Raw genomic sequence first — 23,149 nt, forward strand, 5'->3', positions numbered from 1 at the left:
ACACAACAACCATATAAAGTAAGTATTATTGTTATTCCTACTTTACAGATGAAGCAAATAGAGTTTGGAGACATTAAGTAACATGTCCAAAATCCAGTTAGTAAATGATACAGCAGGTATTTGAACCTGGATCTGTCTGACTGTGAAGCCCATGCTCTTAACCACTATCTTTAATATCTGACAGACCATCATGGTAAACAATGGGTGTAACAAGTGTACCACCTTCCTGAGGATTTTGGAAAGGGTAGAGGTAGGGGAACAAGAATTATCCTGCCTAGATGCCAACAGCATTCCACCCTCACGGAAAAATATTGATTTAAAGTATTCTTATTCTGCATAGCTCCAGATATAAAAATTAAAAATATTTTGCCTACTTTAAGTTTTTTAATAATTTATGTATCATTAATTCACACTGCTTTTCTCATCAACTTTGCCTGAAAAGTAATATGTTATACCTTTCTATAAAGTTAAATTATGCCAATTATCTAAATATTGTCAGGACTCTGTTTAAATTCAAAAAATAAAATGGGCCAGGCTCGGTGGCTCACATCTGTAATCCTGGCACTTTGGGAGGCCAAGGTGGGTAGATTACTTAAGGTCAGGTGTTCAAGACCAGCCTGGTCAACATGGTGAAACCCTGTCTCTACTGAAAATAAAATAGAATTAGTTAGGTGTGGTGGCACATGCCTGTAATCCCAGCTACTTGGGAGGCTGAGGCAGGAGAATTGCTTGAACCTGGGAGGCAGACATTGCAGCAAGCCGGAAACGCACCACTGCACCCCAGCCTGGGCGACAGAGTGAGACTTTGTCTCAAAAAAAAAAAAAAAAAAAAAGCAATTTAATTTAATTTTAAAAATAAAAAAATAATAATAATGGATGGTGCCAAAGTGATTGTATGAGTGACAATAAAACCCAAAGGTATGAGGGACAATATATATATTCCTCTTTAAAGGAACCTTGGCCAGGCACGGTGGCTCACACCCGTAATCCCAACACTTTGAGAGGCCGAGGTGGGAGAACTGCTTGAGCCCAGGAGTTCAAGACCAGCCTGGGCAACACAGTGAGATCCCATCTCTACAAAAATTTAAAAATTAGCTGGGTGTCGCAGCATGTGCATGTGGCCCAGCTACTTAGGGAGCTGAGGTGGAAGGATCACTTAAGCCCAGGAGATCAAGGCTGCAGTAAGCCATGATCATGCCATTGCACTCCAGTCTGGACAACAGAGCGAGACCCTATCTCAATTGAAAAAAAAATTAGCCAGGCATGGTGGTACACACTTGTGGTCCCAGCTACTCAGGAGGTTGAAGTGGGAGGATTACCTGATCTGGGGAGGTTGAGGCTGCAGTGAGCTATGATCACGCCAACCTGGGTGACAGAGACCCTGTCTCTAAAAACATAAAATAAAATAAAGGAGCCCTATACATAGGTATAGACGAGATTTTTTTTTTTTTTTTTTTTTTTTTTTTTTTTTTTTTTTGAGACAGAGTTTCGCTCTTGTTTGCCAGGCTGGAGTTGGCCAGGCTGGAGTGCAATGGCAGGATCTTGGTTCACTGCAACTTCTGTCTCCCAGGTTCAAGCGACTCTCCTGCCCTAGCCTCCCGAGTAGCTGGAATTACAGGCACGCACCACCACACCCAGCTAATTTTTTGTACTTTTAGTAGAGAAAGGGTTTCACCATGTTGGCCAGGCTGATCTCGAACTCCTGACCTCAGGTAATCAACCTGCCTTGGCCTCCCAAAGTAAACAAGACTTTAAGAATAAGTTTCAGGAGCAAGAAGGGGCAGAGGGAGGCATTGGAAAGCAGGACTATGAGGAAACTTTATTGGGTGATGAATATGTTCACTCTTGATTTTAGTAAAGGTTCACAGGTCTATAGATATATCAAAACTTAATAAGTTGTACATTTTAAATATATGCAGTTTATTGTATGCCAATTATACCTCAATACAACAATTTAAAAACATAATAAATTTCTGAGGCCTGAAAAGCAAAACGATAGTATAAGAATACTGTCTCCAAACAGTCCCAGAAAAAGACTTGAGATACTACATAATACAAGGAAAGGTTTGAGGATATACCCAAGTGACTGATTCACAATTCCCTTCAGAAAAACGGCACAGGATCGCAGAAATTAGGTGGCAAAAATACTAATATGCCCAAATTGAGAACACAGGAATCTGCTATGCCTAGAGCCCCTGTCACTAATTCAGTTCAATAGCATGTGCTGAGGCGGGGTTGGAAGAGAAATCACAGTCATACCAGACAGACACCCAATCCCAGAGGTCATAAACTGACCATCCCATTGGGCATCACTGGCATGTTTGGTTTGGTCCTTACTGTTGGAAAAATAATATTTTTTAATTAGTTGCCAACATCTAAAAATTCAGAGATCTCTCTACCCAAATCTGAATGTTTAACCTTTCTCAAAATATCAAAAGATTTGGTAACACTTGGACCCCTGTTTCCAACCTAGCAATAGGCCAGGCACTCTGGTCAGCCACAGACTTCCGGACTCAGTCTTCCTATTGTTCTGTCCCCATTTACTGTAATGTTTCAATACTGTCTCAGTGCTCATCCCTACATGAAAGTGAACTACACTTAATTAGAGGTGTAACTCCCACTCCAAAAGGTAAGGGACTTTCCTACCTAAGCAACCAGTGGCAGCCAACAGAAGGCTAGACTTAGGCATACCTTTTTAGAGAAAGGTCAATAATGAAAACAAATCCTGATAACCAGTTCTTGGGGCATTAGTTTACAACTTCAGTGGAGAAACTTGTGACAGAATTTCCCTACTGAAGATCCTTCTGAGCCCCAGCCCCCCTCACCCTTCAAACACAAATGCATACACAGTCCCAGCTCCTTCCCTAGCCTTCCCCTCCCACATTCTGCCAGGTAATGGAATGGTAACAGGAATTTTTATCATCTTGCCTCCAGCTTAAGACGAAGAAAAATTTCTTAAAAAAAAAAAAAAAAAACTGGTGAAAAGGCAAAGTCCCCAAGGAATAATCACACAAATTATTACAGGTCAAAAGGAGTGAGAAACCTATACTAATTCAATAAATAAACAATCAATATTTTATTTAATCATTTTATAACAAAAGCATAAATATTAAATCAGGCTCAAGGTAAGATTTCTTATCATTATTACTTAACATTTTTCTAGTCAATGCATAAAATAATAGAGAGAACTATCACAAAGAAGTCAATTTAAAAAACAATAAAAAAAAAACCTCTTAGTTTGCAGATGACCTCATTCCTAGAAGACCCAAGAGAAACCACTGAAAGGCCATGAAAACAAATAGGGAAATTCAAGAAGGTGACTGAATGGTTACAAAATTAATATACAAAATTACAGTTGTTTCACGTCAGCAATAATCATAGAAAAAACAAGATGAATAAAAATTGAAACATTATAGCAAACAAAACTATAAAATATAGCCAGGAACAAAACCAATGAGAGGTGCTAGCACAGTCACATTATCCTGGAGAGGGAGACTTCCTGAGGGGTGATCAACTGTCTAGTCGCTACTTAGAGAGTGGGACTGGACTACCACAAAAGATTGACCCTACCCTCTGAACTGTGCATAAGCCACCCTGTCAAAGTTCAGCCTGTACATGACCCAAGAGGAAATCATGGCTTATTTCCCCAGTGACACTCTGGACCTGATCAAAACCTACGCCTCCCAGGTCCAGTTCTGAATCATAGGAAATCCAACCCAAACTGTTCATTCCTCCGAGTGTATACAGGAAACAGATCCAACCAGCAGAGAATCAGGATTCGTCACTTTTCAGGAACCGGGTAAAATGTTAAGTAGAGAAAATTTACCTATTCTCTGAGGAAGGGATTTCAAGGAACTCTTTAAAAACCTTTTGACAGAGGCCAAGCGTGGTGGCTCATGCTTGTAATCCCAGCACTTTGGGAGGCTGAGGCAGGGTGGCTTGAGGTCAGGAGTTCGAGACCAGCCTGGCCAACATGGCCAAACCTTGTCTCTACTAAAAATACAAAAATTAGCCAGGCATGGTAGTGGACACTTAAAATCCCAGCTACTACTTGGGAGGCTGAGGCATGAGAATTGCTTGAACCAGGAGGCAGAGACGGCAGTGAGCCAAGATTGTGCCACTGCACTCCAGCCTGGGTAACAGAGCAAGACTCTGTCTCAAAACAAAACAAAACAAAACAAAACAACAGTTTTTGACAGAGAACTAACTGTAAGTGTGGAAATAAGTACATAGGCCTCTTACATTATTATTACTGAATCGAACCAAGAGAAAAAAAATACTTTGGGCCAGGCGTGGTGGTTCACGCTTGTAATCCCAGCACTTTGCGAGGTGGAGGTGGGCAGATCACTTGAGGTCAGGAGTGATCACTTGAAACCAGAAAGGCCAACATGGTGAAACCCCGTCTCTACTCAAAATACAAAAATTAGCCAGGTACAGTGGCATGCACCTATAGTCCCAGCTACTCGGGAGGCTGAGGCACAAGAATCGCTTGAACCCAGGAAGTGGTGATTGCAGTGAGCCGAGATCGCGCCACCGTACTCCAGAACAGAACAAGAACCCATCTCAAAAAAACAAAAAAAAATTTTGGGGCTGGGCGTGGTGGCTTACACCTATAATCCCAGGACTTTGGGAGGCTGAGGCGGGCAGATCACTTAAGGCCAGGAATTCGAGACCACGCTGGCCAACATGGCGAAACTCCATCTCTATTAAAAATACAAAAAATTTAGCCAGGTGTGGTGGTGCACATCTGTAGTCCCAGCTACTAGGGAGGCTGAGGCACAAGAATCACTTGAACTCGAAAGGCAGAGGTTGCGGTGAGCCAAGATCATGCCATTGCACTCCAGCCTGGGGAACAGAGTGAGACTCTGTCACAAAAAAGAAAAAATATTTTGAAATATGTTTATATTAATAGGAAATTCCCAATTAATACAGTCCTCAATATTTCAGAAATTGTGATTGTTTATGGTTTGGTTTCAAGATTATCTTTTTACTCTCTAGGCGAAAGTAGTTTCCTAAGAATATTAACTTAGGATTGATGATTTGAAGCACCACAGAAACATCTGTTTACATTCAGATAATTAATACGCTAATTTCTATCTATTAAATTAAGCAGGTTACCTAAGGACTTTTCAAAATAATACTTCATTTGCCTGATAATAATGAATATATATAGTTGAAATAAGAAAATGGACATCTGTTGTAAGACATCCTTCAATTTAAGCCTTTTACTAAATCAAACCAGTTTTCATACCTTAATTTCAATTATGGAGGTTTTACATGTCAACAAACCAAAACAGTACAAAACAAAAAATCCTCTTTTGAGATAGAAAACAAACATTTCCATTCTTACCTTTGATGGTCTCCATTCCCAACTATCACCTATCTGTTGTGAATGTTTAATGAATTCTGCACAATAATGTTGGAATGTTTTTTCTCCAATGAACTCATCTTCTTCCATGTTAAATGATAACTGCAATATAAAAACTAAGTATTAGCATCAACTTTAGAATGATATTGAAAGGAATTCTGCTGATTTATTTCTGTCAATAAACCAAAATTTGGGATGTAGAATGGCCTCAAGGCCACTAAAAAATGGTTTTGGTCAGGCATGGTGGCTCACACCTGTAATTCCAGCAATTTGGGAGGCCAAAGCAGGAAGACAGCTTGAACTGAGGAGTTCAAGACTAGCCTGGTCAACATAGCAAGACTCTGTCTATATACAAACTAAAAAACAGCCAGGCATAGTGGTGTGCACTTGTAGTCTCATCTACTCAGGAGGCTGAAGCAGGAGGATCACTTGAGGCCAGGAGTTCAAGACTGCAGTTAGCTATGATCATGCCACTGTACTCCAGCCCGGGCAAGAGAATGAGACCCCATCTCAAAAAAAATTAAAAAGTGTTTTTGTTTTTCCTATCTTTCTCACCTTATCCCCATTTTTTTGTTGTTGTTTTTGAGATGAAGATTCGCTCCGTCATCCAAGCTGGAGTGCAATGGCATGATGCCGGCTCACTGCAACCTCCGCTTCCCAGGTTCAAGTGATTCTCCCACCTCAGCCTCTCGAGTAGCTGGGATCACAGTTGCATGCCACCACGCTGGCTAATTTTTGTATTCTTAGTAAAGACAGGGTTTCACCATGTTGGCCAGGCTGGTCTTAAACTCCTGACTTCAAGCGATCCACCAGCCTCGGCTTCCCAGAGTGCTGAGATTATAGGCATGAGCCACAATGCCCAGCTTTTTTTGTTTTTATATTCCTGTTTCTGTATCTTTGGTGCTTAGCATAGTAAACACTCCAGATGCTTTTGTTCAATTGAATTAAAATCATATAAACTGCAAGGATTTTAAACCCCTGTTTGGCTCCAAGGTCAATGATATGTCTATATTAGCTAATTCCTAAACCAGTGTCATTTCTGATTATTCAAATTTAGTATAATCTATGTAAGTTTGTTCATTCATCCAACAAATACATAGTGAATATCTATTAAGTAGCAGGCACTGTGCATAAGTAAAAGTTAGGTATACAAAAATGAAAAAATATATAGTCCTTGCCTTGTAAGAGCTCATATTCTAACACAGGGAGATAAGAAATACAAATAATTACAGTAGGAACTCTCTTACCCAACCTCCATCTAACCAACTTGCCAGATTAATCGACACTGACTCATGTCTACAGCATGCTGATCGTGAAGCACCTCTGCTCCCATCAGTTAACTGTGTGTTCACAAACCTTATTCTCCTATCATAAATATATACTGTAATTAAATGTTAAACAAACCAAAACATAAGAGTAAAAAAAGAGGGCCGGGCGTGGTGGCTCACCCAGCACTTTGGGAGGCCGAGGCAGGCAGATTATGAGGTCAGGAGATCAAGACCATCCTGGCTAACACGGTGAAACTCCATCTCTACTCAAAATACAAAAAATTAGCTGGGCATGGTGGCGGGTGCCTGTAGTCCCAGCCACTCAAGAGGCTGAGGCAGGAGAATGGCATGAACCCAGGAGGCGGAGCTTGCAGTGAGCTGAGATGGCGCCACTGCACTCCAGCCTGGGCGGCAGAGCCAGACTTCATCTCAAAAAAAAAAAAAAAAAATTAAAAAAGAAGGACAATTGATATTTCTATAACCAAATGCCTTGGAAAGATTTGATAAAATGAGTCTCTCTAAGAAAAATAAACTGCTATTGAACTAGGTATGGACAATACAACTGAAAAGATTGGTGGGGGACAGGGGAGAGAAAAGATTCCAAGCTTTCTGCCTTTAAGTGGTGGTTCATTGAGTAAGACAGAAGTCTGGAGGAAGAAAAGGTTTGGGAAGAGAGATGGGTTTAATTTGGTCATACTGAGTTTGAATTTGAAATGCCTGTGGAATGTCCAAGTAAAGGGGTCTAGCAGGCATTTTGAGGTGTGTCTTGAACTCAAAAGGAAAGAGAAATCTGGGCTGGAAATACCGATTCTATATCAACATTACGTAGATGGTAACAGAACCCATTTCATCAATCACAGAGAGAATGCAAAACTAGAATAGCAAGAGAAGACTGATATGGTGCAGTCAGAGGAAATTTTTCCAAATGTATGATGATCCTGACATATATCGAAAGATACTAAATCAAAGAAAAATTAACTTTCGTTCATAAAAAACACTAATATACTTAGTAATATTTTTAAAACGCCAACAGACTCTTAGTTAGTAACAAAACTGAACAAAGTAACCTAAGCCCTCCAGTTACTTGAGGTTTACTGAAGTATTGAAAATACTTAAACATAAACTTTCATTCAATAGCCATAGTGTATCTAATTAACAGCACTGTGCTACAAGCAAGATGACTGAACATCAAAACACTAATTGATATTTGGTTGAATACTTTTAAAATTATCTAAGGACTAGGCTTTGCTGAAGGATGCTACATACAATAATACAAACACTTATGGCTTGATTACAAAATTAGGAAGTATACTATATTAAAAAGATATCCATCTCAACTCGATTCATCATAACGTACCATAATGAAATATCACGGAATAATTATTGTTTTTTTGCTCAAGCAAGAATATTTCAACTCAAAAATGTAAATATAATTCAATCAACATTTTTATACGTAGTTTTCAAGTTGTAATACTTTCTGGTCCTCTACCAAATTCATAAACTAGCAGAGGCAGAAATTTGAATCTGAGAACTTCCTATAATGAAATGGATGAAAATATGGCTAAAAATGGAAATAACCACAACTGTGGCTTATTAAGCAATAATAGCAAGAATAATACTTATTTTGCAAATTGAAAAACCTTAGATATGTGAACTGCATATGTTTCCAGACTTAAGTTATCTTAAACTAAATTCATACTACAGGTGACAACAGTCACTCAAGTGAACTCTCAGTAAAAAGATGAATTTCAATTCTCATCTCATCCTAAACAATGAATCTCTCATTTCTAGTTGTAAGTAAAAGTTAGAAATGAGTCAGCACTCCTTGTGTCATAAAGTATAAGTTGTTTTGTTTCGTTTTGTGTTTTGGAGACGGAATCGCCCAGGCTGGCATGCAGTGGCATGATCTCAGTTCACTGCAATCTCTGCCTCCCAAGTTCAAGCGATTCTCCAGACTCAGCCTCCCAAGTAGCTGGGACTACAGGTGCACGCCACCACACCAGGCTAATTTTTTGTATTTTAGTAGAGACCGGGTTTCACTGTGTTGCCCAGGCTGGTCTCAAACTCCTGAGCTCAGGCAATCCACCCACCTTGGCCTCCCAAAATACTAGGATTATAGGTGTGAGCCACCATGACCAGCATTAAGTTGTTAATGCATCCATTTTGCTTGAGACTTACTCCAGCTGAAGAATTGTGTTGTTTTGTTTTTGTTTTTGTTTTTGTTACGTAACATTCAATCAAAACCTTTCTCTAACTGCTTTACCAGAGACTAAAGATTGGAAAATAGAGTAAGTTTCCCCGCCAAGTGAGGGTAGTCTTTCCAAACTATAAGTTAGCCCTTAGACTAAAAGCATAGAAGATGTTTATTCTGCTGCTGTTCAAACATATCTTTCCAGAAAAGCAGGCTTAGTGAATTCTAACACTATATAATCATTGTTTAAATGATCCTTTTTAATTGAAAACAATTTTTTCACTACCACTCTCCATGTTGTTTAATGTGATTTTTAATATAATGTGTGTGGAACTAATTCTTTGTTATTGTTTTAGTTGGAGCCATTGATTTGATGAATCTATAAATCAATGTATATCAAAGTCATAATGGGACTAAAACACTATAAGAAATATAACTAAATTTCCCAGAACTTAAGATCATTTACAAAAATGTGATTACCACAGAACATGCTATGCATACATTTAAACATTAAAAATCATTTTTGACTAATAAAGTAGGCAATTTCCTGAATACTTGTCCCTCCTAGCAACAATTCCACATTATTTATAACTCTAAGTGTAGACTCTTTTTTAAAAAACATGCAATATCAGCTAGGAGAGTTAAACATCAACCCACTACTTTCATGGCAATTTGGCTTGAATTCATTTAGATTAATTTAATCACTTACCTAGCAAGGTCCTTAGGCAGTGGTCCTCAAATTTTAGAGAGCAAGGAAGCAACCACAGTGCAAATTTAAATGCAGAATCCTAGGTCTTGGCCGAAAGATAACCTGATTCTGAAGACCCCAAAATAATTACTTTTAATTAGCACCTGGGATACTTTCAAAGGGAATCATGCTAAAAGACTAGCATGATCCCTAGACAAAAGATGAATCATTTTGATAGGGCTGGTAAAAGACCTGGATTTCAAGACATTTGGCAGCCTGGGTGGGACACAGAAGGCATGGCCCTGGGCAATCCAATAAAATAGCACAGAGATACATCAAAAGAGAAGTCAGATCAGTCCGGACAACAGGTGACTAGTAGGGCTCAATTCTCCCTCCTTGCCTTCCCATTGGAATACATATTCCAAATCAAAGTTTAAATAAGAGGCAACACTGTACCTAGCCTAGAAATGAGGAATCTCTGTTGGTAGCTGAGGCTTGCTCTGACCTCTCTATCACTAGGTCAGTTGGGAACAGGGTCATTTCACCCTCTCCCATTCTGTATTCCCTTCAGAGAAACAGATCCTGAGTTGCCCCTCCCCTCCTGGTTTCTAGCCCCACTGGTAATTCTCCTTCAAGGCAGTTCTCTCCCAGTAGTGCAGTGTGCATGGCCAGATGTGGAAGGTAAAGCCCTGAGGTACACTCAGTACTGTGCAGCGAGCAACAGGTTTGCTGCAGGAACAGGATGAGCTCTCAAAATAGTACAGTCTCACCACTAACACCCCAAAAAAATAAAAAAAATAAAAAACTATAAACTATTTCAAATAATACAAAAACACTTCCCTCATTATAGTTAAAGAACCGAAAGATTCAACACTAGGAAAGGAAGACCTCTCCTGAGTATAGAAAATGATCTATCCTTCATAAATTTGGTTGTACCCATTCATCTGCTTTCCAAGCTAACAAAAAGAGGAAGATTCCTCCAGCTTCTAAATGTAGTGAGAGAGACGAAGGAAGGAACGCTTGGTCACTCTGACCAGTCAACATGCCCCTCTTTTGTCAAGTAAGTAAACCAAAACACAAGACCTTTAAGTAGCTCTTGCATAAGAAAAGAGGGGCACTACCATAAACAGGAAGAGGTAAAGCTTGCTCCAGTAATGGGCTTACACTAGGAATATGGAAATCAAACTGAGGAATTATCTACTCTGTGTTCCCAATTTTAAAAAGAAAAAGTTTAGAAAGGGAAAGACCTCATCTAAAAGCAAGAGATGAGGAAGGAAAAACAGCTGAGATTAAAAAGGAAACTGCATAAGAAAAAACTGGAAGGAAATTCAAACATGTAACAGTAGAGATATAAATTCTACATTCAAGGCAACAGAGAGATGTATAGAAGCCGGAAAAAAATCACATTCGAGTTTCAGTGTATAAGCATATAAGATCCTCTCCAAATACACAAAAGAAAAAAGACCAAGATGAAAACAATGCATATTGTTTGATGGGAAGGACAAAGAACACAGGTCCAACCTACAAATAACTGGAATTTCTGAACTACAATCATAAGCAAATGTACAACTGAAAAACTGTTCTAAGACGGAGGAAAAAAAGATTTAAAAGATTTACCTATAAACTGAAAGAATTCACCATGTTTCTAAAAAAAACAAAGCTGTTGGAAAGAAACTTGTGCCTAAACATAGCCTGGTGGAATATCTTAATTTAAAGACTAGAAAGAAAAAAGATGCAGGCAAAAAAAAAAGGTTTACCTACAAGTAACAAAAATCAGGGTAGCCTCTGCCATCTTCACCCACTGCAATGAATGCCAGAAGATGATACCGCAACGTCTACAGTGTCTGGGGATTTGATTTACACTTTGTATCTTAGCATCTATAACAGATAGGCAAACAGTAAATTTTTTTTTAAGTTGTAAATGAATAAAAGAAAAATTCAGACCAGGCACAGTGGTTCATGCCTGTAATCCCAGCACTTTGGGAGGCTGAGACAGGAGAATCACCTGAGGTCAGGAGTTCAAGACCAGCCTGGCTAACGTGGTGAAATCCCTTCTCTACTTAAAATACAAAAATTAGCCAGGTGCAATAGCGTGCACTGTAGTCCTAGCTACTCCAGAGGCTGAGGCAGGAGAATCACTTAAACCCAGGAGGCGGAGGTTGCAGTGAGCTAAGATTGTGCCACTGCACTCCAGCCTGGGTGACAAAGTGAGACTGTCTTAAAAAAAAAAAAAAAAAAAAAGAAAAAAAAATGTAAAAATTTGAATGGACTTATTCTATATATCTCTTCTCATTTATAGTACCTTTCTTCAACTTTCAGGTCTATTCACTTCTTGGAACTTTTCTTACACAAACTGATGTATACTTTGGGAGGCCAAGGTGGGAGGATCACTTGAGGCTAGGAATTCAAGATTGCAGTGAGCTATGACCGTGACACTGCCCTTCAGCCTGGAGACAGAGCAAGATCCTGTCTCTAAAACAAGCAACAACAACAACAAAACCCACAGATCTATGTGACATCCAATCTTTCTGATACCACTATCATTATTTTTATTAAAAGATTTTAATTTTTTAATAATAAAACTCTGCAAGCACCTAAGAACAACTGTTCCACCACTGATGACAATTTGAGCTGATCCACCAGCTCAAACTCTCTTGCTGCCTTTGAACAGCGGGTGGTAGAACTAGTACAACAAACTCTATAGTCAGCACATATGCCAAGATTCCCAGAATTAGGAAATAAGGAGATAACGGGGTATCCTTGGCCAAAAGTATCCAAAAAATAAGAAGAGACAGAAAGGAGCAGTGGCTCATGCCTGCAATCCCAGCATTTTGGGAGGCCAAGGTGGACAGATCACCTGAGGTCAGGAGTTCGAGACCAGCCTGACCAACATGGTGAAACCCCATCTCTACTAAAAATACAAAAATTAGCTGGGCGTGGTGGCGGGCGGCTGTAATCCCAGCTACTTGGGAGGCTGAGGCAGGAGAATCACTTGAACCTGGGAGGCAGAGGTTGCAATGAGCTGAGATCGTGCCATTGCACTCCAGCTTAGGCGACAGAGCAAGACTCCATTTCAAAAAAAAAAAAAAAAAAAGGACCAACACAATATCAGAAGCTACAGAATCAGTACCAGCCTGAATACAGATGATAGAGCAAAGTGTCTTTAAAATATACTACCAAGTGCCATATTTTTATTTTGGAAAATAAAAAAAAGGAAATGGTTGGACATTTTTGTAATGAAAGACACATTCCCTTTAAATTTTTCTTCTTGCAAACGTCTTTGTTCAGAGATGAGACTAACTTTGTTCAGAGATGAGACTAATGTGCCTTCTATTTCCACAAGTTTTTCATTCATTCACTCAGTACCTATAATACCCTAGTGCTTGCTGTGAGTGTCCTCCTAGAAAAGAATATCAAACTTCCTGGCAAAACTGGGGAAGACTCCAAAACTTGGAATTCTGAACACATGAATTCAATTCTTAAAGAACTGAATTTTGAAATTTGAATAAGGGCCAACCAGGTGGAGACAAAGTCACTCCAAAAATATGAAGGAGCTCCTGCAAAGACAGGGTCTGAAAAGAATGCAAGGTTTAAAAATAAAACAAATGGCAGTGGATGCAGCATAGCTTGGATGGAGTAGAGTATGGGCAAATAAGGTCTAACGGTTCCCAACTTTATGGGGAACCCACTCTTCAAGGGGCTGCTTGGAAATAAATGGGATCATACTGGATTGTCAAAAAAAAAAAGAAGTTAGAGCTTGCCATTGCCATTTAGTACTGAGGGACCAGGTAAAATAAACATTCTACGATGTGCACGACAATCCCACACAGTGAAGAGTTGTCCGTAAAAATGCCAGTAGAGCCCCCTTTGAGAAATACTGGGGGCCGGGCGCGGTGGCTCAAGCCTGTAATCCCAGCACTTTGGGAGGCCGAGACGGGCGGATCACGAGGTCAGGAGATGGAGACCATCCTGGCGAACACGGTGAAACCCCGTCTCTACTAAAAAAATACAAAAAAACTAGCCGGGCGAGGTGGCGGGCGCCTGTAATCCCAGCCACTTGGGAGGCTGAGGCAGGAGAATGGCGTGAACCCGGGAGGCGGAGCTTGCAGTGAGCTGAGATCCGGCCACTGCACTCCAGCCTGGGTGACAGAGCAAGACTCCGTCTCAAAAAAAAAAAAAAGAAAAGAAAAGAAATACTGGGAAGTAGGTAAGGAATTAACAAAGTCTAGAGAATTTTAACTCTAGGGCCTCAGCATATCCTTTAAAATCTGAGATCACAACCTCCATTTCACTCACTAAATATTTACTAAGTGCTAAAAGATAAACTAAGGCACATTAAAATTTTAAAGAGTTTATTTGAGGTCAGGCACAGTAATCCCAGCACTTTGGGAGGACAAGGCAGGTGGATTGCTTGAGCCCAGGAATTTAAGACCGGCCTGGGCATATGGTGATATCCTGCCTCTACAAAAAATACAAAAATTAACCTGGCATAGTGGTGCATGCCTGTAGTCCCAGCTACTTGGGAGGCTGAAGTGGGAGGATAGCTTGAGCCCAGGAAATCGAGGCTGCAGTGAGCCATAATTGCACTACTGCCCTCCAGCCTGGGCGACACAACAAGATACTGTCTCAAAAAAACAAAAACAAGAAAATGTTTATTTGAGCAGACAATGGTTAACTCATGTATGCAGAAGGTTGCAAATTTTTTTTTGTGAAAAATCAGACCTTGGTGATGACCTTGAGCAGGATATAAATAACTCCCACAAGCTTAGCATTTCAATAATGGAACACTAGGCATATTAACGAATTAACTCCAGAATGCAAGCAACATGGGCCTGCACCAAAGGGACACAGTTAGAAAGCTTTTGTAGAGTAAACGGCAGAAGCAAGGCCAAGAAAATCTATGATTGGTCAAAGTGGAGTAGTCTTACTTGGATCATTCCAGTAAAAGGCAGTGGTTAGAGGTTAGTTGGTTTCTGATTGGTTAAGCTACAAGTTTCATTTTCCTAGAATAAGACCATTTAGACTGAGTTGGGTGTTAGTTTGTTTATGTAGGAACCCAGGGCACTGGAGCTTCCTCAGGCAATGGCCTCCCAATTATTTTAACACAGGAAGCTGTTTTTGCTGGGCAATAAATACGTTTCCTTCTTTCCTCTGACCATGATGAAGCTTGGAACTTTGTGGCCTACCTTTAATAACTGTACAACATTCACAGTATATTTTCAGTATAACTCACCCTAATCACATCTTTCTATTCAAGCTTCATATTTCCACAATCTTGATTTCTCTTTATTTTTTATGTTGTTATATATTATATAGTTTATAAGCTACCTCAAATACTTTTGAAACTAAGCTACAAAAGTAAAATGAAAAAACAGAAAAGAAAAAGAAAACTAGATAGTAAGATGAGAAGAAAAAAATATTACACTGAGCCCCCAGATCATCCTGAGAGGTTTAAGATATTTTTTTTTTTTTTTTGAGAGAGGGGGTCTATGTCACCCAGGATTGAGGGCAGTGGTGCCATCTCAGCTGACTGCAACCTCCACCTCCCAGGCTCAAGCGATCCTCCCACCTCAGCCTCTTGAGTAGCTGGGACCACACATGTGCACCACCATGCACAGCTACTTTTTTGTATTTTTTGTAGACACAGGGTTTTGCAATGTTACCAAAGCTGGTCTCGAACTCCTCAGCTAAGGCAATTTGCCTGCCTCAGCCTCCCAAAGTGCTGAGATCACAGGCGTGAACCACTGCACCCAGACTTGGTTTAAGAGACTTTCAAAAAGAAGTATAATACAGTCTTTGCCTTCAATAGTTTGTAATCAAAATTTTTTTTTATTTTTCAGAATACACATTCTTTTCAAAGTAATCAAATTTTTAAGTAAAGATTCAAATTGAAAAGAACATCAGAGAATAATGGATAATAAAAAACAGTGATAAATTATACAACCACTGTTTGAAGAATTAGTATGGACTACAATAATTAAAATCACACGTATTACTATATATTAAGAACTGGTAACAAACAGCAACTTTTTAAGGTAAATTACTAGGATTTTCTTTATTTTATAAATAAGGAAATTGAGACAGAGAGGGTAACTTGTCCAAGGTAAGACAGCTGTTAAGCGTAGCAATTTGACCTAAGGCAGTCTGGAACCACAGCCTGTGCCCCACAGGAGTTAGAATTCAGTTAATCCTTGAATTATAGGAGGATATAGAAAGAAAAATAGAAGGGATGGGGGCAGTGGCAGTGAACCTTGGAACAGACTGAAATGAGGTACACCAGTAAAGAACCTGAATGGAGAGTATAGATTGAGGGATATTGAGAATCTAGGGACAGGGTGCAGCAAGTTTACAGTCTTAAAACTCAAAGGAAGCTTGGAGAGGTAGCTCTCGCCTTTAGTCCTCACTACTCAGGAGGCTGAGGCAGGAGGACTGCCTGAGCCAGGAGTCAAGGCTGTGTAGTGCCTTCTAATTGTGCCTCTAAATAGCCACTGCACTCCAGCCTGGGCAACTTACAGAGACTCCACCTCTTAAAAAACAAACCAAAAAAAGAAACCAAAAAAAACCCAAAGGAGATTCCATTTAAAACAGTTGGTAATAGGAAACCATTGTAGGTTCTTGAGCTCAGAAGAGATGATAAAAAGGTTTCCTCGGAAAGATGTTACATGACAGTGATATGAAATAACCCTAGCTTCAAAGCTAAACTCCTATTACTAAGCACTCTTCCTGGATCCTATAAACCTATGTGATCAGGTAAGCACATTAGAGAAGTCTTGTCTCTGAAGTTTTCAGCAACCATTCCCTAATCAGAATTCCTTCAGGTACAGCTTATTCTCCTATTCTCCATTCCCCAACTTTCTAATTGTTTTATTATACTCAGGCTGCTTGTCCCCTGAAAACATTTGTTTTCAACAGATAATCACCAAATGATCTCTATGGCTTTTTTTTTTCCTTAAGATTCCCTGATTATATTTATGATTCAAACACAACCTCCTGGGTCCCAAACACATCTCTAGGCTTCAAAGATAATCATCAAATCAAGCCCATCTTAAGAAATCTTCTGTAAGTTTTACTCTCCCTGTTTTTCCTAAAGGGCTGCTTTACCTTTCTCAGAAATGTATTAGGCATCAGGAACTACTGTCAACATATAGTTCGTCACAAAACATTATACATAACTTGAATGGCCCATCATGTAGCAAAATCTCAGTTAACCTTATCATAATAGAACAGGAGGTGGCAAGGGAAAAGCAGGAGACAGGGGAAATAATCTTTTAACACTCCACATTCAAATGGATGCAGTTTAGAACTACTATTTCCACTAATTTCTTCAATTTAAAATATCAATAACAATTTTTAAACTCTGCAATCTGCAAGACTTTAATTTGAATTTCTCAATACTCTGGATTTATTTTTTGGTCAAGGTTCTGTAACATTTCCTCTGGTCACTGTTTAACCCTTCGGAAGCAATGAGAAAGGATTCTACTTGGGGTCCTAAGATGTATTTGAGTACCACACAGGGCCTATGTCCTCCCATCCTGAGAAGCATAAACTTGTTTTTGCCACTAAAGAATAGTGACCATTGTCCAATAACAAAAGTTATAAATCTGACTCAAAATGAACTTGTGACAAAGACTTATTAAACTCACAACGGAGCAAGCTGAATGGCTTAGTGCGCTCAAAAGCATTTCAGGAACTGAGCATAAACAATGAAGAAAGGATAAGTTTGATAGGTTAGGCAGAAAAATGGTTAATATTGCCCGGGCGCGGTGGCTTATGCCTGTAATCCCAGCACTTTGGGAGGCCGAGGCAGGCGGATGGATCACAAGATCAGGAGTTCAAGACCAGCCTGTCCAATATGGTGAAACCCCGTCTCTACTAAACATACAAAAATTAGCTGGGCATGGTGGCGGACACCTGTAGTCCCAGCTACTCGGGAGGCTGAGGCAGGAGAACTGCTTGAACCCGGGAGGCAGAGATTGCACTGAACCGAGATCATGCATGCCACTGCACTCCAGCCTGGGTGACAGAGCGAGAATCTGTCTCCAAAAAAAAGAAAAAAGAAAAATGGTTAATATCCTACAACGCAATAGAACTACAACCTTTACGAGTACTGTATTTTTTTTCTATCCCACTCAAATAATTTGCATCTCCATTACCCAAAAAGATGTTAACTACAAAGCCTAGGCCCTAATCAATATCATCATGCCAAACAAAATACACTCCCCTAGACATCTAAATCATCCTCAGGTGGGCCTATTAAACAGGCTCCATTTTGACTCTGAAAAAAACATGCTGTCATCCTTTTGCCTTATTTCCAATACTTTTGTAATTTTTACTACGAAAAGTTTCTATAAATCAGTCAACTATTCCTTTATCATTCTCCCGCCCTCCCCGCCAATTATTGATTTTATAGGTTTTCTGGGAGGTTTAAAAAAAAAACAAAAACCTGTTGGCTCTGAATATCAAGTTATTCCTCCTGATACTTTATGAATCTGAAACTTCAAATTAAGTTGGACTCAGCCACCGGAAACCCCGGTAATTTAATACTGTTTCAACGTCACATGGCCAAAGATTTGCTATCAGTATGTGGATTTTAAACACAAGGTAGTAACTACCCACTTCGAGGGTGCTGCAGCATTTGGGTACTGGGCCAGGAGTGCTGGTGACACCTTGTGCGCGACGGGGACGGGGTCCCGGGGAGGGAGTGTCCTCGCCCTTCCCCGCTCGCCCAGAGCGCGGCGGCCAACACAGGCCTGCAGTTCACCGGCGGGGATCCGCTTCCCCGGCCTTTTGTTCAGGACTGGGCTGTGTCCCGCCTACCCGCGCGAGCCCTTCCTCCCTGTCCTAGGAGTAGGGCGAGGACCGTGTGGGAAGCAGAGCCGGGAGGAGGCGACCGGCAGGGGCTGTGGGAATACTCACCCCGCTCCGCTCGGCCCCTGACCCCGCAGCCCAGCCCGGCGAGGGCGGGGCGACGGGGCCAGGGGGAGGAGAGCTGGAGAGTGGAACCCAGCGCCCTGCGAGGCCACTGCCGCGCCGGTGCCCCTAGGGGGCTGAACGTTGGGACTACTGGGACCTCGAGGACGGAGGAAGACCCAAGCCAGCGCGCCCCGAGGCCAACCAGAAGCGGCCGTGGCCTCCTTCACTCAGAGCCGCCAGCGACCGAGTCGGAGCGTGCGCATTGCGCCTTCCCATGTGCCGTGGGGACCGCCTAGCGCAGGCCGGTGACGTGATCGGCCGCGCGCTCCGGGCAGGGGCGGGGCTAGGACCCAGGCCGGGACTGGGAGGGGGTGGAGGAGGGAAGCGAGACTTCCCCTCCGCCCGCTTCCACTGCCGCCAAGGCCCCGCCCCTCGCTTGGCGGGCAGCTCTCACCCCCCGCAACCCCCACCTCCAACCCAGCGCAGGCGGTGCCCTCCGCGGAGCACAAAGGCGGCTCGTTGAGTGGGGAGCGGGTTACTAGCAGCCCCCTAAGGTTGGAGAGCCGTGCCAGCATTCACACACTACAAAAAGTCCTGTAAACACCATAATTAAGCACAAGCACGGCTACCCCTTGAAAACTTACGGATGGAGGGAGAAGTTAGGAATTCGAATATTGACAATAGTACCATCTGTGGCACATATCCCAGAGGAGAAAAAAAAAAAAAAACTAGCAGCAAAATTAAATTGGGGGGAAACGATGGGGATAAAGACTAGAAAAATATAAGAGTAACAGGGGTAATCGAACTGAAATAGCAGACATTTGAAAGAAAACTAGCATCTGCTCCTTCTAACAACAGAGTTAAATGTGTTGGAAATGAAAGGAGAAAATGCTGGCGAAGAAGTGAAAGGAAAACCTGCCTTCAAACTACATGACATGGTTTTGATCTTGTACTACAGTTGTATAAGATGTCACCATTGGAAGAAACTAGGTGATAGGTACACCGGACTCTAGGTGCTGTCGTATTTTTGCAGTTTCCTGTGTCTATAATGATTTCCAAATAACAAGTTTTCCTTTTAGACAGAATACTGATCAGTGGCGACCAGGATGAAGGGCTGAAGGAAGGGGTTGACTAGAAAGGTGCTTGAGAGCTTTTATACCGTGATTGTGTTGGTGACTAAACCACTGTTTGACGAAACCCGTAAGAGGTATAAATTTTACTTTATGTAAAATAGTTTAAAACTCAAAATGGTGCGACTAATAAAAATGAACTTACACTAACTTTTTTTAGCAACTATGGATATAAATTAATTAGTAGCTGCCAATTTAGATTATCCATTTAATTTTTTTAAAAGCACAAGGCAGTGTGTTCTCAATGAGAGCTTAAGTAGACCAGGTATCTCCATCAGCTTTTAAGTATTTACCTTAAAAACGTATTTCACAGATGAAAACAAGAATGCGGCTTGGCGCAGTGGCGCACGCCTGTAATCCCAGCACTTTGGGAGGCCGAGGTAGGAGAATCTCTTGAGCCCAGGAGTTCGAGACCAGCCTGGGCAACACAGTGAGACCTCATTTCTACAAAAATGTTTCAAAATAAGAATAAATTTTTTAAAAAAGAATGCACTGCTTTACATCATACTCAATATTTTAGAAACGCAGCGCACCAACCACCATGTTAATTAAATTTTTTTTTGCACTGGAGGTGTTTTAAAGTTTCATAATTCACATGCCAAAAACAAAGAAACTAAAAGAAATAACTCAATTAACCCCCATGTACTTCCTGTCATCATATCCCTCATGGCAAAGAATGATATTGGCCTGTTTATGTGTTTACCGTACAACACTATAAAGTGCTTTAAGGCTACGGTCTGTCATCACAGCATTTCAAGGTTTGAGCAGGGCTCCTATAGCTCTACTCTCTGATCACTGAAGTTCACTGACAAATCTACTCACAAAGGGCAGAGTAATTGGAGGAAAGGCACGCAAGTTTATTTAGCACATATACATGAGAACCTTCAGAATGAAGACCCAAAGATACAGGGAAAATTGTAATGTCCATTTGTACGTCCAACAAAGTATGGACAGCCATGAACAAATATGATTGGACAGAAGGATATGCGCTAATGCTAATACCCTGAGTGGGGAAACCCAGCAAGACCTGTCTGTTTCTTCTTGGCCTCTCTGAGCATGTACTCCTTCCTTCCAGGTGTGGGGCGGGACCCTCTCTGCAATGACGGTCTTAGGACCTACAGTCAAAAAAGGTAGATCAGATAATTTCTTTATGGCCAGTTTTTACAAAAAAAGGTGGGGGGAAAATTAAAGTAATATTTCCAGGATTTATGACTGGCTTTGGGGAAAAGAGGTTCTAGTGTCTATGGCCCGCCTAGTTTCTATAGCTAGCCTTAGGGGAGAATGGGACCAAGAGACAGGAAGGCAGGAGAAGATCAGAGAAAAACTTTTGCTTCTGAGAGTTTCATTGTGGGGTATTATTTTCTAGTCCCGATAGTCCTAACTAGTAGTAAGTATTCTTTGAATAAAACAAGGAATTGATCACAAAAAGAAAGGGAGTTAAAATTTATTGAACACCTATTATAGTCCAGAAGCTTTATATGTACATAGTTAATCTCATAACTTCATGACATACCCATTTTATAATGATATATCTTAATTATTAAATCCTTTTAATACTTATTTTATTAGATTTCTCTGTTTCATTTGGACATATCGCTCACTTCCAAAAAGTCTTGCTTCCTTTCGCTTATGTAAAACCCATAGTCCCCGGATTCTCCTTCCAGCTCTGTGGCCATTTTTTTTTTTTTTTTTTTTTTTTTTTAAAGACAAAGTCTCCCGCTCTTTCACCAATGGCCGGGTCATAACTTACTGGTCATAATTTACTGTTACCTGGAATTCCTGGCCTCAAGCAGTTTTCCCACCTCAGCCTCCCAAAGCACTGTGATTACAGATGTGGCCATTCTTTTTTCTCATTGTTTTAGGCTTTTGTTTGTCCATTATGCTTTAATGCTCATGTTTCACACAGAGCCTTCTAAAAGTTGAAACTTCAACTTTTTTGTTTTTTTGTTTTAGTTTTCTGATACTCATGTAAATTTTTTTAATTCAAAATAGGGTTATACAAACTGCATTACATTCAAAGTCATTTTCCTTTAACCAATAAACACTTTCATTATCAAAAATTACAATGTAGTATAAATGTGTCTTTTAAGATGTAATTACAGGATTTATTCAAAAATAACAATTCATAATATCCTTTCGATAGTATGGTCCTATAAAGGGACACAACTTTTTAAGTTCCATGGTAAATGTCTTATTTACTCAATCTTGCCAGTTCTTGTTACTTGCATGCATATATCCTTTCTGCTCATATCCCATAGGTCACACGTATATTCAAGGAAGGAAGAAAATGTAGCGTCTAGCCATGGGCTCAGTCAAACCTTGACAGGGTGGGATTGTTTTATTATTAAAAGAAAGAAGAGAAGAATAGATACTAGGGAACAAAAGCTATCTCTACTGCAGCTTATAGTAGGCAGATCTCTCTTCCACCACCCTCCAGGAGTTCCTTAGGGAAAGATACATTATATAAAAGAGTTAGAGGAGGTAATCTGATTGGATGGTAGAGATAAACTTGTCTTGAAGCTGTGTGTGCATAGCACTTACTTAAAAGTGTGAGAGAAAAAAACACTAGTAGGCAAAACTATAGAGACAGTAAAAGATTAGTGGTGGAAAGAGTTTGGGGGAAGGGAGGCAAAGAGGGAAGAGATGAATACATGGAGAATAAGGCATTTTTTAGGACAGTGAAACTATGATATATGTTACTGAAATAGTGGATATGTGACATTATGTATTTGTCAGAACTCATATTGCAAAGACAAGGAACAAGGCTAGAATCTGATAACCCAGAAGGATATGCTATTGCCATGCAGTTTTTCTACATCCCCAAAAGTAAAAGAACATAGGGCCCTCTCAACCAATTCCAATGGGAGTAAAAACGCACCTGGATAATAATAGACCACTGCCAGAATGATCCTTGTAGAACATTGGGTTCCCCTGATAAATTTAAAATACAATGTATAGTTCCCAACTATCTTCAAACTCTTGAAAGATTAAAAAGTCCAACTACGAATGTTAAAAACATAGACAAAGCAGGCCAGGCATGGTGGCTCACGCCTGTAATCCCAGCACTTTTGGAGGCCCAGGCAGGCGGATCACTTGAGGCCAGGAGTTCGAGACCAGCATGGCAAGTATGGTGAAACCCTGTCTCTACTAAAAATACAAAATTATTCAGGCATGGTGGTGGTGCATGCCTATAATCCCAGCTACTTGGGAGGCTGAGACATGAGAATCACTTAAACCTGGGGGTGGGGGCAGAGAGTGGGGTAGGAGTGGGAGCGGAGGTTTCAGTGAACCAAATGGCACCACTGCACTCCAGCCTGGGCAACAGACCAAGACTCAGTCTCAAAAAAAAAAAAAAAAAAAGGAGACAAAGCAAATACCGAAATTCACTACATAAAATATTTCAACTTATTCCGACTCTTATTCAGATTGCTCAAATTGGATCATTTCCAGAAACGTGTTCTAACCTTCATAGTACAAACTAGACTCTCAAGAATAAGATACTAAAAACTCAAGCACAGGTAGAAGCTATAATCCCATTACTATCCTTTTTTTTTTTTTTTTTTTTGAGACAGAGTCCCTCTCTGTCGCCCA

The 23,149-nt window shown here is 40.5% G+C and overlaps 1 protein-coding gene across 3 annotated transcripts in view; it reads right to left on the minus strand.

The window, feature by feature from the left end:
* Positions 1-23,149, minus strand: part of ATG10 (autophagy related 10) — a 300,617-nt gene that overhangs the window by 262,553 nt on the left and 14,915 nt on the right. Inside the window, exons 1-2 of one of the 3 annotated variants that reach the window (XM_010386038.2) lie at positions 18,432-18,690; positions 5,351-5,470 (exon numbers count right to left, since the gene is read on the minus strand). In XM_010386038.2, the coding sequence (XP_010384340.1) occupies positions 5,351-5,458 (108 nt within the window). In that variant the 5' untranslated portion in view covers positions 5,459-5,470; positions 18,432-18,690. Of the gene's footprint in view, positions 1-5,350; positions 5,471-18,131; positions 18,691-23,149 lie in introns of those variants that run through there. The other 2 variants (XM_030927362.1, XM_030927363.1) reach the window with 2 other exon arrangements.

This window comes from Rhinopithecus roxellana, chromosome 3 (genome assembly GCF_007565055.1).
Source record: "Rhinopithecus roxellana isolate Shanxi Qingling chromosome 3, ASM756505v1, whole genome shotgun sequence".
Taxonomy (NCBI): domain Eukaryota; kingdom Metazoa; phylum Chordata; class Mammalia; order Primates; family Cercopithecidae; genus Rhinopithecus; species Rhinopithecus roxellana.